The sequence below is a fragment of the Chelmon rostratus genome, chromosome 15 (genome assembly GCF_017976325.1).
Source record: "Chelmon rostratus isolate fCheRos1 chromosome 15, fCheRos1.pri, whole genome shotgun sequence".
NCBI lineage: Eukaryota > Metazoa > Chordata > Actinopteri > Chaetodontiformes > Chaetodontidae > Chelmon > Chelmon rostratus.
This window is the reverse complement of record NC_055672.1, coordinates 7,694,621-7,711,775: the sequence shown is the minus strand read 5'-3', so window position 1 is coordinate 7,711,775 and position 17,155 is coordinate 7,694,621. Positions and strand designations below refer to the sequence as shown.

General features: G+C 42.7%; 1 protein-coding gene across 1 annotated transcript in view; it reads right to left on the bottom strand.

The window, feature by feature from the left end:
* Window positions 1-743: 743 nt before the first annotated feature.
* The window catches only part of sos2 (son of sevenless homolog 2 (Drosophila)), a 34,994-nt gene continuing 18,582 nt past the window's right edge, over window positions 744-17,155 (bottom strand). The window contains exons 8-23 of the mRNA XM_041953856.1: window positions 13,681-13,779; window positions 12,327-12,454; window positions 11,407-12,062; window positions 11,192-11,273; window positions 10,900-11,022; window positions 9,153-9,265; window positions 8,469-8,691; window positions 8,130-8,249; window positions 7,868-8,030; window positions 7,167-7,284; window positions 6,817-6,989; window positions 6,610-6,726; window positions 5,151-5,415; window positions 4,867-4,908; window positions 4,592-4,695; window positions 744-3,907 (exon numbers count right to left, since the gene is read on the bottom strand). Of these exons, the coding sequence (XP_041809790.1) occupies window positions 3,401-3,907; window positions 4,592-4,695; window positions 4,867-4,908; window positions 5,151-5,415; window positions 6,610-6,726; window positions 6,817-6,989; window positions 7,167-7,284; window positions 7,868-8,030; window positions 8,130-8,249; window positions 8,469-8,691; window positions 9,153-9,265; window positions 10,900-11,022; window positions 11,192-11,273; window positions 11,407-12,062; window positions 12,327-12,454; window positions 13,681-13,779 (3,033 nt within the window). The 3' untranslated portion in view covers window positions 744-3,400. The remainder of the gene's footprint in view (window positions 3,908-4,591; window positions 4,696-4,866; window positions 4,909-5,150; window positions 5,416-6,609; window positions 6,727-6,816; window positions 6,990-7,166; window positions 7,285-7,867; window positions 8,031-8,129; window positions 8,250-8,468; window positions 8,692-9,152; window positions 9,266-10,899; window positions 11,023-11,191; window positions 11,274-11,406; window positions 12,063-12,326; window positions 12,455-13,680; window positions 13,780-17,155) is intronic.

Here is a 17,155-nt window from a genome sequence, read left to right as displayed (position 1 = left end):
ACTTTCTGAGAAGAAAATCTTTCATTCTTCAAGCACAGCTTTGACTAAATACTGAAACTGTCTCTACGTGATGTACATCTGTAGAATCCCACTTAAATATTCTTAACCATATTTTTTCAAGTGGAGGTGAGACGGTAATACTTTATGAGATAATATCAGCGTTCATGTTAAGGAAGGTACTAGCTAAGTAACACATTTTACTTCGTAGGACAAAACTTAAACATTTAAAGGAAGCAGTTAAGGAAAGTTTGGTTAAAAAACACGCATATTTGCGAAGAGTTAACACTAAATGAGAAGACCGTTGCCACTATTCACATTGTGTGGTGAATATGAAGCTACAGCTAGGAGCCGGTTAGCTTAGTTTAGGTAGCACAAAGGCTGGAAACGGCTAGCCTGGCTATATTAAAGAAAAAAATCCACCTACCAGCAACTCTAAACATCACCAATTAACATGTTATATCTAGCTTGTTGTTAAATTTGTCCAAAAAAGCCAGCCATTTCTCGTCTTACAAACTATTACTTGTCCAGGCACACTTATTTCCTAGAGTCTCCGCTGGTTGCCTAGCAACTACTCAGAGCCCGGAAATAGTCCGGTACATACAGTGCCGTCCCGTAGGTCGCTAATTATCGTTTTCACACTTCGGGTTTCTTTTTTTTCATATTGAACAAAGGACGTAGAACTTGTTAATAAGTGAAACAGTACAGAAACAGTAAAAGACAAAAACGACAGGAGAAAAGAGTAATTCAGTACAAAATAAGACTGGGTGATTTATTAATCTCATCAAGACCATTAATACAAAGCAGTTAAAAGGCCACATACCATCAAATAAACCGACTGCTGGATCAAGCTGTTACAGTGCCACCGGAGGAAAACCAATCAGTTATTCTGTCGGGGCTGGGGTTTAAAAAAAGAAAAACAAACAGAAAACAAAAAACTTGGCAAAAAATAACCCCACCAATACTGACTTTGAAAACTTGGGAAATGGACCGAATGTGAGCAAAGACAGTGAAGTGATTTGACTTCAGCTGTCAATTACAATCCTCTCTATAACTCTCCTTTCACCTCTGTTTTGATCAGTTTAATCATCCATCATCATCTGCAAAAAACGCAGCGAGAGGAGGAGGAGGAGGGCTCTGTCTATTTTCAGGGCAAAGTGTGGAGAAAAAAGGGCAGGAGTGATTTTCTTCAAAAAATTTGCTGAAATCCAGCTAGTCAGACATCCTCAGGTGTTTCTGCGTCTTTTACAAACATCATGGGGATAAAAGTGAGGTGGTACACTTGCGTTTTTCTGCCCTGATCCATGTAGAAAGTAAGTGGAACAGTTGCATAGGACCATTGAATTTACAAACATGACCTATAACAACTGCGGCTCTTCAACAGTACAGCCTAAAGTGCACAAAGTGTGTTTCTCAGAAAAATGTCCAATTCTTCACTATGTTCAAATACTTGCAAGTGAATATAGGTCTGTATATATTCAACTGCAACTTTAATACGATTCCAACCTCTGTTTAATGAGTGTTAGCATTAAAAAATCTTTGAAAAGGAGAAAAAGGCAATTAGTAGGATGTACAAAGTGAAGCACACGTCTAAGTAAGTGCTTGGCATATTGAACTGTATATTTTTTTTCCATTGCTTTAAAACAGCTAAGGGGCAGGGAAGAAAAAAAATGGCTTTCCTCAGTTAATACTCCCAGTGTTTCAACTGGAGATTGTCTGTAAGTAAGTTAGTGACAGTGACCTGTTTTTTTCTTGTTTTGTTTTTGTTTTTTAGTTTTTTTTATCCGACTGTAGCAGCATTGGATTATTAGGCAATATTCAACTGAACAGATGCGGATGAGGGTACAATACAACAGGGAAAAAACTTGTCACTTTATACAAATTATTTAGTTAGTGTATACATGTTATATATACACAGTATCCACAAACATGTACAATTTCATAGTGTATAGCTTTGTTCTAAACATTACATAGGCAACTTTATTTTTTAGCATTTTAGACACCATTTGCTTATTTCTGTAAAGTAGAAAACAAAATAAAAGGCACATCTGAGCATGATGCATGGATTATTTCAGTCTTTCCAAAGTGAAACAAAATGTTTTCAAGCAGGGAAAAAAAAGAAAAAGTGGAGATACAGAAGAAGTTGGGTTAAAAGTTCCTCTTTTTCATGGGTTTTATGTATTTCGAGCAGCCACTGGGGGGTGCTGTCCCAGCTCTGGTGGGAGGTCGCGTGCTTCTAGTGCTGAGTTTTAATACCAATGAAGAAGAGTTGGTGGCGAGGGCTTCTGGAGAAGAGCACAGTGTCAAGACAGCAGCGCACGTCTATAAGGGGATCGGTTAAGACATCAGCTTTCAAAGAGTTGGAGGGAGAAAAACTTGCGTCTCTTTCCTCTCCTCGTCTTCATCCTGGATCGGTGCTGTTTGATATCGTGGCAGACCTCCCTCTGTCGCACACTGCAGAGGGCTATTTTCAATAGTCTAATCAAAACCTGCTGACTTTGCCCAAACTTGATGTGCAAATGGAGTGTTCTCGGCTCTCGCTGTCCCATCCGGGCCAACAGGACTGGAGCCTGGGGTCAGAGGTCACCGCTGTTGGATTTTTAAAGGCAACGTTTTGTGGCTGTGGAGAGGCCTGTCTTCAGACAAAAAACAGTGAAGACAGTTTGACTCACATCTATACAGTCACAGTGTACAGTTGAGATACAAGGTGGGGGATTCAGTGTCGCCTCCTTTAGGTGTTTCTTTTAATGTCACATTGGTTTAAAAAAAGAAAATCCCTTATCCCCCTGCATAAAATAAGACTTTGGCAACTGTTTATCAGTTTGTAGGAAAAACGAGTCAATGGAAATGTCTGCTGCTCACACCCACCGCGGAAGAGCTACGTCTAAGTGGATCGTTGAGGAGGAGAGAGGTTGTAAAAATCTGTGAGCTGCAGCAGGACTCCAGATGATGTCAATGCCCAAAGAAACAAAGCATGACAGTTGAGGCTACAAAGTCCAAGGCCCCCCACATTCACCCCATCCTGATAGAGGAGTGGGACGTGGGGTAAGAGTAAGTTAAGAGTGTGAGGGGTGAGAACTTTTATCAGGAGCAGACGGTCCCGCTCCGTACAGAAGAAACAGACACAAACACTCAACTCCTTGTTGTTTAGCTGGCACACCGGTGTGGGTTTCTCATTGGCACAGAGGGTTTATGATGAAGGCGGAGCTACTGATCCCCTGAGAGGCACAGCGGGGGTGTGATTGGTCGATGCAGAGGGCAGGTGGGTGTTACGAGTGTGTGTGGAGCAGTGTAATTCTTTCTGATCAGTAGCTTTGAGTCCACTGTGTCTTAGTTTGCAGGAGACAGTTTGAAGTTTGCATTTCGAGATCACCTCCAGGTGCTTAAAAAAAACAACGCAGACTCACTGGCTGCTGTCGGTGTTCTCCACCAATGACAGGCCTTGTAGCGGCGGCTGCAGCAGCTCCCTTTTGTATGTCTTTGGTGGGAGTTTGGGGAGTTGCGGGCTGGAGTTGTTGCGTGGGGGCACAGGTGGAGCGGTGATGGGAATGGGAAGAGGGCAGAGGCTGTTCTGGCTGGCGCTGAGCGGGCAGCTCCGCCTGGGGATGCGAGGTGACGGCGTGCTGGGCGGGGTGTTGGGGGAGCTGGGGGAGCTGCTGAAGTCCCAGTGGTAGCGGCCCACAGGGGAAGGCTGCAGGTTGAGAGGGAAGTTGATGAAGATCTCCGGGGGCCGCTGGGGCACCGGGGGAGGCGTGTCGGGTAGAGGGTCGCGGGGCGGTGGAGGAGGAGGGCTGGGCAGCGGGCCATCGCTGGGGGGGCCGTTGTAGATCAGTGGTCGAGGCTGGTTCCTGGGAAGAGGAGGGGGCAGCCGGGGAGGGATGGCTGGGGGGCTGTCGGACCTGGAGCTCAGCTGAGACACAGAGAGAAACATGGAGATCAGAACTGTGTCAAAACAAGATACGTGTATAACTAAACACGTGTCCTCCCCAGGGGGCGGTGCAATACACTTCATGAGATGATTGACAGAAGAGGACGACATATTCATGCCACATGAAGTTATGCCTATTTTTTTTAAACATCACTCTAATTTTTGCTTTTTTGGGGGGAAATTTCTAAATTCCTGTACTATCTCGAGACTCTAAAAATCTCCTTTGTTTACACGAGTCGACATTTTGTGCAAAATAGTGCTGTTCTAACCCTTGCTAAGGGGACTTTCAGTATGTTTTCACATAATTGTACAGTTACTCTTCCACTATTGTGACGAGCGGAGGTCAGAGACAGACTCAGACACAGGCCCCCAACGATGCCACTTCTGGACGAAACCCAGCATCCAGCCTATTAGTGCAATTTTCAGGCTTCTGATTGGCCAACATGGCGTTAGGGTGGGGGTTATATCATTGTAATACACCCCTAAAATACATCTTAACTACACGTTGTCACCTCAAAAATCATGTCTGACAAGCCAATTTGCACCCCCCATAGACTGCACAGTATTTTTATTTGCACATACCACAAATATGTTCAACCCCATCAAACTGAGTTAAGGTGCTGTAATTATGGGTGTAACCGGTGGGAAATGGTGCCCTGCTCTTACTTTGGCTTCAGACATTGCATCTTTCCTTCGTGGCGGCAGAGGAGGCGGCTTCAGCTGCTCCTCCCCAAGCTGGTGGAGGCTGCCGCAAGACACAGACTGAAACTCTGAGAAAAAGAAGAAGACGCTCATGCGGTTAAACTGTATGGATAAAAGATACTGACTCAGATCACAAAGTACAGGAAGAAGAATTCCTCTGACTGTTAGCAGTACTGCAGTCAGATGGAAAGCAATCAGGTAGAAACGGCTACAGTGGAAAGTGAAAAGCTCACACTCACTTGAAGGTGGAAGAAGAACTGAAGCAAATATGGAGTTGCTACCTGTAAAATTCAAAGAGACAGGAGATGTGTTTAATTCCTTTCATTTTCCAACTTCTCTGCTCCTACACAGACCTCAATCTCTTGACGAGATCAATCTTTTATCATTGTTCATTATTCCAATATGATGCAAATACTGCCGGCATGCAGATAGTGGCTCAGGAATAGGATTGTCCGCTTAGCGACGGGTGTAGTTTATTTTAAGCAACATTTAACAGGAGGATGTGAGCGTCCGCTGAACTTACCGCCATAAGAGCTGCTGAGGTCGTGTTCCATGAAGACTGAGCTGAGGTCGGAGGAGGCTGACTGCGGCGGGGTCGGCGTGTTCGGAGAGGTGGGCACCGAGGCCGACGCCAGGGTCTCCGGCTCGGTCTCGGCGATACTCCGGAAGGTGATCTTGTGTGGGGGCTCCCTCTCCAGGGGGACGGGGTGGCCCTTCAGGGTGCCAGAGGTAGACGTTCGCACAGGCCGGATCCCCGGGGATTTCAGAGTGTACATGGTCTTCCTGGGCTGCAGGAGGAGGAACAGAAATTCAACGATGAGAGCTTTATCGCCTGTAAAAGTTTTGACTTAAAGGCTGTTCAGGCAAATTGTGAACACTGCAGTTGAGACTTCTGAAAAAAATCCAGCCGTTTGTTAATTTGGTAAGTCAGTCTCCACTATGTTGGAGCATCCTGTAGATCAGTGGTTCCCAACTTTTTACCTCAAGAGAGGCCTTTTCTATCACTGAGTAGACGGACGCTAAGATGACTAAGTAACATTTTTATTCAATGCATAATAATAACAGAACAGAACAACCACTAAACTGGTCAATGAACTGATTGCTATGACCACAGGATATTTGTGTAAAATGAGTGATCTGGATGAATTTTGTGAATATCATAATATCTGTATTATGTATTTTCCTGTATTTTTAACAACCATACATATTTTATAGCTTCCTTTTAAACAAATTCAGTGTTTTCTTCTCCCTGATGCTTCAGCATTGTTCCATTGCTCCTTCTTTGTTTTAACTGTGTACTTCACGAATGCTTCAAAAATACCAATTTCATTTAGCTTTCTTCACAGAAATTAATGTAACACTGAGATACAGGCCTACTGTATAGAAATTTTAAATCTCTTAAAATCAAGAAGGTTTCATGACCACCCCAAAGCTTCGGCGATCCCCAGAGGGGGCCGGGACCCTCAGATTGGGAACCAGTGCTGAAGAGAAACCCTATTTGCTCAATGAAATAATGTGGATTGGTTAATCCACATCTCTGTCCACAAAAAGCAAGTTGAAACCCAATCTTATAAAAACTTAGAAAATACTTGTTTCTTTAAATGACCTTTGGAGCTACAACAGCAAAGAAACAGTCCCTATGAGACTGTTCTCGAGGGAGATCTGTGGATTATTTAGAGTAATGGGACATGTTCGCTGGAAAAACATGTTGCTGTTGAATTTTTTAAGATGAAGTTTTCAATGTTTTGAACACCCCAAGGCTAAATTCCTGCTCCATGCGGCACAAATCTCAGGGCAGATTGCAGAAAACAAAAAAACAAAAACAAAACAATTTGCATCTCTAGATGACAGAGCCAAACAATATTTTCTTCTCGATTTTGCAGTAAATGTGGATTTGGGACTATGTCAGGACACATAACTGACATCAAACACCAAACATTGCTGCAACAAGACTACTGTTGCAGTGCAGTCGAAACACTTACAAATCGTGGAGCCTGCCTGCAGTTCCGTGGCTCAATATCCAGAGACATTTTGAACAGGTAGTCAGCAAACTCCTTCTCACTCCTGTTGCCCATCGGGTTCAGGTTCTCGAAGAACCTCTGTGCAACAAAAAAAAAGTCATGTTTTGAGTTCAGGATCTATGAAACATGTTGAAGGAGAAAGAGAAAAATCTAAGGATGAGTGCTCACCCTGATTTCGTGCTCCACCTTCAGACAGTAGGGCTGGTTTTGATACTGCTGGATCTCTCCTGTGATTTCAGCTACTTTCCTCCTCTTGCTGAAGTTGATCAGCTCCTTGCCGTGGCGTTTGAGGAAGTCTGGGTTACCTTCCTCTGTCTTCAGGATGTTGGTTAAATAGATACCTGAGGATGAAGAGGAGTTTGAAATGCAGCCCTTTAACTCTTCTGGTTTTGTCATAAGCTATGCTGATTCAAAATGGATGCGATCCAGAGAAGAGAGTCACATACTGTATATATTTTCGTCTCAGCTCATTTCATACTTCTCTTGTTGCAGGGTCATAGTAACTGTCGAAGACTTACCAAAGAAAGGCACACAGGGTGGGTTTATTGACTTGAGTTTAGCCAAGTATTTCTTAAAATGGTCCTGGCTCAGCTCCACAGCTTCTTCCAGGATTTTCTTTTTCCTCTCTGGTATTGCCTGTGGGTGCAGGAGGGAGTAAAAGTCCCATCAATTATGTTCTGACCACCAGCTCAGCGTATGATTAAAATGCACGTCAAAACAATAAACATCACGTTTCTCAACTGGACTGGATCTGAATTGCTGTGGTGGTGTTTTTCGGCACGTTGACAAACAAGGAAAAACTTCAGCATATATATATATTTTATTCCTAAAACCCAGTGCCTACATGTCCCACAATGCAAGTGGACCCCCGACAATTTAGTCAACGATTTGGATGTGTTATGCTCGTAGCGGCTAATGTAGCCTGGAACTGCTAGCCTCAAGCAAAGATGAGGATGCAGGCTACAGAAGTCTGGTAAGATAACTGTCCATTTCATTTTCAGATGTAGTTTTCAGCCCCCTCTGACATCACTTGAGGCAATTTATCAGGTTTCACACAGCCCCCTCTGGAGCTGCTGCTCCAACGCTTTATAAAACTGATTCACATATGTAGTATTACTCCCAGAAGACTGTAAACAGACTGATGCTTTAAATCAGTTTCCCTTTAACACGAGTTTAAGTAGAGAGCAACCAGTCATACTTTTTCTGTTGGTTTACCCACCTCAAAGGTGTGGTCGAGCCTGTAGACCGGGACAGAGTTGATGGCACTGACCACCTCCAGCACACCGTTAAAGTTGTTGAGCTCCTGGAAAACCTGCAGAATCTCTATGACCCGAGATAACACGGCCACCCTCTCTTCCAGGTTCATTGTCTCTACAATACACCTGAACATAACCAGCACACACACACGGTTACGTATGCTCGTTTTCTACAACCATTTCTGGAATTCCTTGTGAATTAAATATTTGAACCCGTAGACTCACTTCTCAAACCACAGTGTGAGGTTGGTAGTGTGGCGGATCATGCGCAGCAAGTTAGGTGAGTTCTTCTCTTTGTCCTCTTTGGTCCAGACGCTGCCGACCAGCTCAGACGGCCGGACGGCTCTGTGGAGGAAGTGGGTTTTTATTTTTCAGACAGCCGATACTAGACACAAACCAGAGTAAGGTGATACTTGCACTCTGGCAAATCTCATATAAATGTATGTTATCTGTATGAACAAACTGATTACTATACACAGTTTGAGATTTTATCCACTAGTACAATCACTAGCCCGCTTCTCCAATCTTGAAGTCGTCATCTGCTGCTCAGTCACAGCGACTCACCTGTAGAGCTCTGATTCGAGCAAAGTCAGCTGGCGGGCGATCTCGATTGGATGCAGGGTCATGAGGTCAAATGAGTCCACTTGGCCGGCTCTACAGATGTGCCACTCGATGGGAGGAGGCGGGCTCTCGAAGGTGATGTTGTGACTAATACCATTTGACTGGGTCTGCAGCTTCCTCTTGATGATCTTATTGATGGACTCGACCCACTTTCTCATCGACTTGCCTGCAAAAGGAAACGGTGTATAAAACAAATGCTCTCTACAACGGTTGTTTTTTTTAGTTTGGATTTTACTCATTGATTTTATCTTCATTTGTGCTCAGGTGCATGCATGATTTTTGTTGTCTGCCCTGATCTTTTCTCCTCTGTATGTTGTTGTTTAATGTAACAAAATATATGTTTAATGATGCTGGATGAGGATCAATCACTAAACTTAAATTTAATCTCAGAAAAAATGGAATTAAGAAGGAGGAAATGTGAAAAAGTCTTTTCATGTGACCATCCCATATGATCGCACTGACAGATGATGCCACAGGATTATATCAGTGGCCTGTGTCTGCGCCGATGTGACTGCTTGTTGTGACTTTTCTTATTGTTCATCATTTTAACATTTTTAAAACAAACATCTTTGGCAGAATAATCTTTAATGTTCCACGCTGACTATATAAACTGCATGCAGTTCTGACCTCGCAGTTGAATTTTGCTGGTGATGTACTCCTCTAATCGACTCCTCAGCTCCGGATCATTCTCAAAATCGTAGAAATGATGTTCGACCCACTGACGGAAAACATTGAGAACCCTGTGAAGGAAAGACATGTTAAAGTATTAACTAACCATAAGTATTATCCTCCACTCATGTGTCACAAACACTTTCAATTGCAAAGTATTTGTAAGGAAATTCAGACAACTGTGCTCACTGAAAACACTGTTTCCATTTATGTACAACTGCTCAGTAACAAAACAGGAAATAAACATTTTCACCCCCTCAAGTGGCACAACATTTTTACTGGTTTACCACCCACATTTTTTGAGATTGTTTTTTGGCATTTTGCCTTTATTGGAGAGTTTGGTGGTGAAGAGGCAGACAGGAAACAAGAGAGAAAAGGGTATGACACGCAACACAGGCAACCATTTGACTACTAGGGTACTCCACCAAGAAATCAAGACATCTAAATAATAGTATATTATCTGATAAAGAGGTTGATAGAATAGAGACATTTAAAAAAAGTCCGCAGTTGAACAGTGTTTGGCTGGTGGCCAAGGTGTATTCCTTACCCTGGTCAGTTTAAGAGTGGGTACTTAAAAACAGAAACAGCAGGAACATTTGGTCATTTAAGGGCTAAAGTCATGCCTGAAGAGGTATTTCACCTACTTTCAGTATCCTGGTTTTATAATAAACAATAGGACCACATTTCAAACATTTCAGACCACCCAAACTACTTGACAATTTCCTTACAATTTCTCCCCAATCTATGCTGAAACACTTTTTAATGCATCTAATGTATATTTGTTGCCAAACACAGACAAATTGATTTTTTCTATCTCATCTGTCACTGTGCCTTCACATATGAGAGAACTGAGTTACTACTACCCACACTGCTAATGGAGAGGATACATACTATGTGTGTCACAGTGTGCAACTACAGTAACTACCCACTTGTATGTTTTAACTGTTTCTGTGACTGAAGTATAAAGGGTTTTATTGCAGCTGCCTTTAACTGCAGCTGCAGTGCAGGCTGACAATGAGAAGCTCTCAGTTTTTAATGGTACTTACAAGGCTATTCCTGACTCTGTTACGCCTTATATGGATACAAAAGTTATTCTGTGAGGACATTCAGGCCTTAATAGGAGAGTGCTAACAGCAGAAGACAAAGAGAAACAAAATCTTTTGAGGCATTTTGAAAGACCTTGTTAAGGAAAAAAAAGAAAGCAGTTTAAGATGTTAGAATAACTAAGAGCTAACTAAGAGACACGAGGGAATACATTTTTCAAACCAAAAACACTTCTGGACAATTTTTATCGAGCAACCAATGGTCTGATGCATGAAAGGAAAAGTTTGATTTTAACCTTCACACTCGATTTGAAAGCACAACTCACCAGGTGACCACCACAGAATTAAGACGAGCCAAGCAATAAACCCACCATCCCGTGCTCTTTTACTTTTTTGTTTTGTGGTGTCTTTTTATTTGTTCTAAATATTTTAGGACTGTGCTGCTTAAGTAATGGAAAATTCTAAAAAGTGCCATTAAAATTCAATATGATGCTGTGGTATAACAAAAGTTGTTTGAACAAGTTCAACTCAGTGCTCTTTACTTCTCAACGAACATCCACAAACTCAGATATCTGCCTTAAAATCTTTTGATGGTTTAAATGCATTTCCTGTCATGTGGGTGTCTTTTCACTTTGACTCAGCTGTGATTGGACAAGTCATACCTGAGCTGGACTGGCTGCACGTATTCCTTCCGGAATCTCTGGAGCTCGGCCGCCATTGGCTGGTCACCGTTCCAGAGAGCCTGTCGGTCCTCCTCGGTCGGTTCTGGCTCAGGGATCTCAATCCTGAGGAGAATAATGTTCAGACATATGACATTTCAAGGTGTCAGGGTACTGACAATATCACATCACTGACACATATTCGTCTGAAAAATGTCTCAGTGAAGAGAGATTGTTCTTATGGCTCAGATATGAATAAATGAAAGAAAATACTGGTGTTCTGGCTGAACTGTACCTGTCTATCAGCAGGGTGACAAGCTCTTGTGGTTTGCAGAATGACCGGTATGTGGTGAGAAACGTGCGCACAAAGTTAGGATCTACAAACAGATGAAACACATTAGATAAACGCGATAAACATCACAAGGTATCTTTGCAAAATAAACCTTTAAATTAGCCAAACTGAATTATGTCAAATGTCTCTCCACAGGAAGATCTACAGCAGGAGCTTACCAGCATACATATGGTAGGTGAGCCTCTCTATGAGCTTGACCACTGTGCCGGCTTTAATGAGGGGGATGCCTGTTTTGCTCTGCACTTTGTCCTCAAACACAATATTCTCCTCAGAGTCCTGCACAGCAAAGCGGTAAACATCCGGGGAGGGTAGTCTTAGAGGATGCGCCTGCTCCTCGTGCTGCAGCACTGTGTCCAACATGCGATCCAAAGTGGAGCGGTACTGCAGAGTCACTAGTGCTGCCATCCACGCCGCCTTCTCCTCTGCTGTCCGTGCACAGAAAACTGCACAGTTTTCATCTTTTCCTATGAGTTCAAAGGCGTGCCGCAGCTCTACAGAGTCCTCGCGATCCACAATGCGGATCTTCCTCAGCACAAACTTCTCCTTCAGACGGTATTCTGCCCCGCTGCCCGAACCCGGGAGCCGTGAGCTCTGATTGGCCTTGCAACTTATCATCAGGCCGTCAAACAGGAAGTTGTGTCTCTCATGCTTGGCGCCAGCTCGTAAAAGCGGGCCCTCCAGGATGAACTCGCTGCAGCACTGGCCGATGTCTTTTCCCTCCCAGCCGTCGATGCTCTTCTGAATCTCATTCATGCGTTTGATGGCTAGTTGTTTGCTACGAACCTGCCTGCTGTACAGGCGGTACATGGGCTCACTGTGAGAGATGAGGGAAGGGTTAGAGTCAGAAAACTGAGGCGCTCAAAGCATAAATCAAACATTTAACCACTGAAATCTCACAAATAAATAAATGTAGTGGGTCTCTGCAGCTGCTGGATGCTCTAACTGCATCTTTCTTGTGTGCTAACAGGCCTGTGAAACAAATATGTAACTGAGAATTGCTTTGTGGTATAGAAAATGAAGCACATGTAAACTAAATTCTACCACTTGGTCAACAACAGCAGAATGACAAAATGCATACCCAGGTTTACGGCGAGGCTGGTGCTTGGCATAGATGCGCTCCACGCTACACTGAAGATTAAGCAGGGCTGTGATCGCTTGTTTTAGACATTCTCTGTCATCTTGGTCTTTACTGCGCTCCTGAAGTTGCTGTAAAAACGGCAGACAACACAAACATCAGATGTGTTTCTATACTTCATCATAGGAAGTTGACGTGTCTTAGCAGGGAAAGCACAGGCGTCACTAACATTATCATTAACGGCTGTATTAGATATAGTTGAGCCAATTCCAGAGCTCTGGTATAGTGAATGAATGTCTTATTGCAACACTTGGCAGAACAGAGCCAGTGCTAATGTTATTAGTAACACCTGTCCTTTTCTTGCTATTACAAGCCAAAATATCTGCTGTGAAAAACATCTACACAAAAGCTGCATTGCAATAATACAAGAGTGTTGAATACCAAGAAAGTTACAGAAAAGAACAAAGAACAACATTTAAAAAGATATAGAAAGAGCTTCAGTGTAAACCTTGCTGTTTAAAATCCTATTACCTAACCTCAACTTAAATTCAGTGTGGTGATTTTTAGACAAATTCAGACACATTCACAACATTGGCAACTGCTTCTAATTAACCACTAACAAAGTAATTCAGTTCAGCTTGTTCACAGAACAGCTAAAATCCAGGTACAACCAAGACATAACAGAGATATGTGAAATGGGACACTCTGATAATCTGAATCTTAACAATAGGAGACACTAAGCAGATAGTATTTAAAATATATGTTCACTGACTCACTGTCTAGATTTGAAAAAGTGCATGCACATTAACAACCTACAAAACATCTCAGAACTAGTCCAAGTCCAGTCCAAGCGATGGTTAAATACGTAACATAAAATAAATACAGACATGTGGCAAGTGGAGTAACTATAAAAATTGAATGGATTTCAGTATAGAGTAACTGGTTTAGAAGTCCCAGCCATTTAGGCTTCAACATATTTTAGTAGTTAGTGCTGCCTTGAGCTTTTTTTTTAAAAACAGACATATAGTAATTATAAGATGCTTTTTCCTTCTATTACATGTAGGACGTAGATCGGAATGAGGTCAAAAAGTCTGTCGTTGAGCATTTGTACAACATTAGATTATTATTACTTTTATTACTACTATTATACTAACTAAGATATTATATGCAGTTAGCGTCAGGAGACTGTAGCTGTGAGTAAGAGGGTCGGTGGGAGCATTTACCTCGGACCATCACATGAAAAGTATAACAGGGAAGTGATCAGTAAAATAAAAAGAAACCAAAAGCACAGAGAACTGAAACAACAGTTAAAACAAATCTCATCTTTGATTAGGACTGTTCAAATGTCAGGACATACCTGCAGTAGCTCAAAGTAGTGCATACAGTGGTATACTGGGACCATCATCAGCTGTGGAAGGACATACTGGACTGCTTCTTTGAAGCCTTCTGCGACTGTCTGAAGACACAAAGACAAATAAGAACCGTTAGTGAGAGATCAGTGTAATGACATTATTTCTAGGTTTGATCCAACCAGCATGTGATCGAGAGACTTGTACTCTTTTTAAAAAGTTTCAATTCACTAATTTCATGCTTAACGTTTAACTTTCATTTTTACTTCCAAGTGAATATTAAATGACTGGATGTGGAAAAACCTGTCTGATGCTTATTTAGTTTTATTTTACCATGATGTCAGTGACTAAAATGTGATCAAACTGGCATTCATGCTGATAAACAATATATCCCAGATTGTTAACTTAGCACAAAATAAAACTGAGAGCTGAAAAAGGGGTATTACTCACTACAGAATGCTATAAAAGTTCACAAACGATTAAGAGAAGAGGACTGTGAAGACAAGGGCAACTGAAGTGTGCATCTTTCAGTCTATAAATGAGGGTGATGGAGGATGGAGAGAGGGAGAAGTGGTTGACCGAGTAAGGCTTCAGGGTAACCGGAGAGGAGGCCGTCATAGTATCCATTTAAATCTCCTGTTCCCCTGATAGACGACTCAGAATCAATATGCTACTACTCAGACTCCACAGCAGCGGCCACCCTGTCTATGTGGGGAGGGGAGGAGATGAAGAGGGTCTGTGTGCGTGGAAAAGAAAGACATCAGCTGCCTAACGCACACTGATGGACAGTCAAGGGAACAATGACCTAAGTTTAGATCATGTTATTGATACGTCAGCATCCTGCAGGTTTACAAATTGCCTGCGAGCATTAGGGGCAACACATTTAGATGCATCATAATCAACTCTGTGAATTTAGGTTGACTGGGTGCAGTACTGGCACTATGCACTTAAAGTGTCTCCTTTGGTGCAACATATCAAGCTCTAAATATACACAAGTATGAGTTGTACTCGCTGCAGGAGCGGGGGTTCAGTTGTATGGAGGTATTAGCAAAACAGAGTACCGATGGAGCACCTAGAAACTTAATAAAACACATGTGGGAAAGCTGAGAAGTCACTGATTCACTAGTTGCTGATACACCCCCCCATTTTTTGAACATGGAATGAGAGTTTTGGGTGCTGCAATTAGAAACTAAAATACAAAAAGCAAAGGTGATTTTCCCTGAAACTGAAATATTCAAGGGCAATAAAACATAGACGAACATCGTTATGAAAGACAGTTGTGATGACAAACCTGCTGCTTTGTCATTAATGTAACATGCAAACTGGGAAATATCCTGCCACAGTACATATCACCAAAGCTTAATTTGAGTCATCCTTGCCATGTGTTCATGTAGTGCCTTCTTGATGCATCCTTTTTAACTCTTATATATAGATATGTGCATCTGCTTGCAACTTGAGCTCGACCTTTAACTACACAGAAATGATCTCAGCTTAATGTGATGAGCTCCTGATGTGAGCAGGTACACTGGAACTGAAGCTGATATTGTGTTGGATAACATGTAAAAACGAGTCTCTACACGAGCATTCATCATTGTGAGAGCGGCCTAAATATAAACACACCGTGCAGTAAGTAAACGGTACAGAACGACTGTGAGAACAACATGTTCCCATTTCACAGAGGTAAGGGGCTTCTTGAACCTTTGTCGCTGCCTTTTGCCGTCTTAATTCACAGCTTATTTTCAACATGAAATGCGCCTTGGGCCACCCGCCCCCCTCCCCCTCCTACTGCTCCTCCTCCTCCTCCCCAGGAGAAAAATGGCCCGCAGTGTGGCTGCCTGTTCTATTTTTAAAAGGCGATGTAATTTACCCACAATACCAGACGCTGCAGAGTGCAGGGGCTGAGTGCTCGACAGACACATCTATCTGACAGAGAGCGGGGAGGGAAGGAGAGAGTCAAGGAGGATGGAGTGAGAAAGATGAAGTACATGCAATGAGACAAAAGCTGAGGAGGCAGAGCAGAAGCACTAATGATGCTCCTACCAGAGGTTCGACCCCCATCACAGCAAACACTGTAATATGTATGAATTAATACCAGGTGCTGTGGATAATAGTGTATAATGCTTCACGTTGTATAAAGACGGTGGAGAGACGAGGAGACACAGTCATCGGGTCAGAAATGAAACACAAAGTGAGAGATGCTAAAATAAGATTAGCTCACGGTGCAGAAACGGGGCAGGAGTAGTTTGAGGGGTGGAAGGTGTGTGTGTGTGTGGGAGGGGTGGGGAGGCTGGTGGAGAGACACCATTACACCATCTGCCCCTGGGATCAATGCTGACGATCTCAACACACACACACACACACTAACGCACGCACGCGCACATGCACGCGCACACGCACAGTGCAGCAGCCAAGCCAAATGGATTTGTAAAGCAACACAACACATATCATGTTTTGTCTGATTCAGAATTTGTGAAGCTGAAACAATTGGTTGAGTAATCAATTTGTCAGGTGATCAGATTTTTGTTTTTTTTTTTCAAAAAATCTGTGGTTCCAGCTCTTTAAATGTGAATACTGGCTGGATTTGTATGATCTGCCTCTCAGCACAGCCTCTAGGTAGCCAGGGGCTGTGCTGCCGCTCAAAAAACAAAACTTGTCAACTAGCTACAGCGAAAATGGCATCCTAAAAACATGAGTGCAAAGGATGTTGTGGAGGAGGATATATTTTTACAATGTTTTGGCTGATTAGGACATCCAGTCTTATTTATTCAAGATAAGAGAAGAGTATACAGCCAAACATGTCAATTGCTTTGTTGCTGGCTGCAAGAGCCAACTCAAAAGTCTTCATGTACTTCTACCATCTGAGGATGTGAAGACCCAACAGACTTTATTTTTGATGGAAATGTGACAAAAATTTGGAACGTATAGGTGCATTTTACTGTGGACTACTTTATCAATGAGGGCCTAGCTCGCTCAGTGGGCATGGGCATCAGACGCTTGCATGCAATGCATCCTGCTACATGTAGGCACTACCAGCAGAGTTCTGCATGCAGGAGAACGCTCAGCTGGAAATCAGTGCTTCAACTGACTACATTTACCATTAAAACTGATCGGAAATCCAAATACAAAGTGGTGAAGTTTCCCTTTAAGAAAAATAGCAAGCAAAACAATGAAAGGTGTTTCAAATTGAATACCACAGTGCTGTCTATACAGTGCAAGAATAAAGCTATATTTTTAACTCCTGTGCCCTTTCCCCCACTCTCATACAATAAGTACATGAAAATAAACACTGGGTGTGTGTAATCAGAGGACAGTGCCATCGGTGTTGATCTAACTGGGGTTAGACTGGTGGTTTAAGGGTAAACACAGTGAGGCCTCGACCTGAGGAACAGTAGGGCGGCAGGATGGTCACCAGCAGCATATGTGACTTGAAAAGTGAGTAAGAAGGTGTATGGTAGGTCTGTTAACAGATTACTTTAATATCCA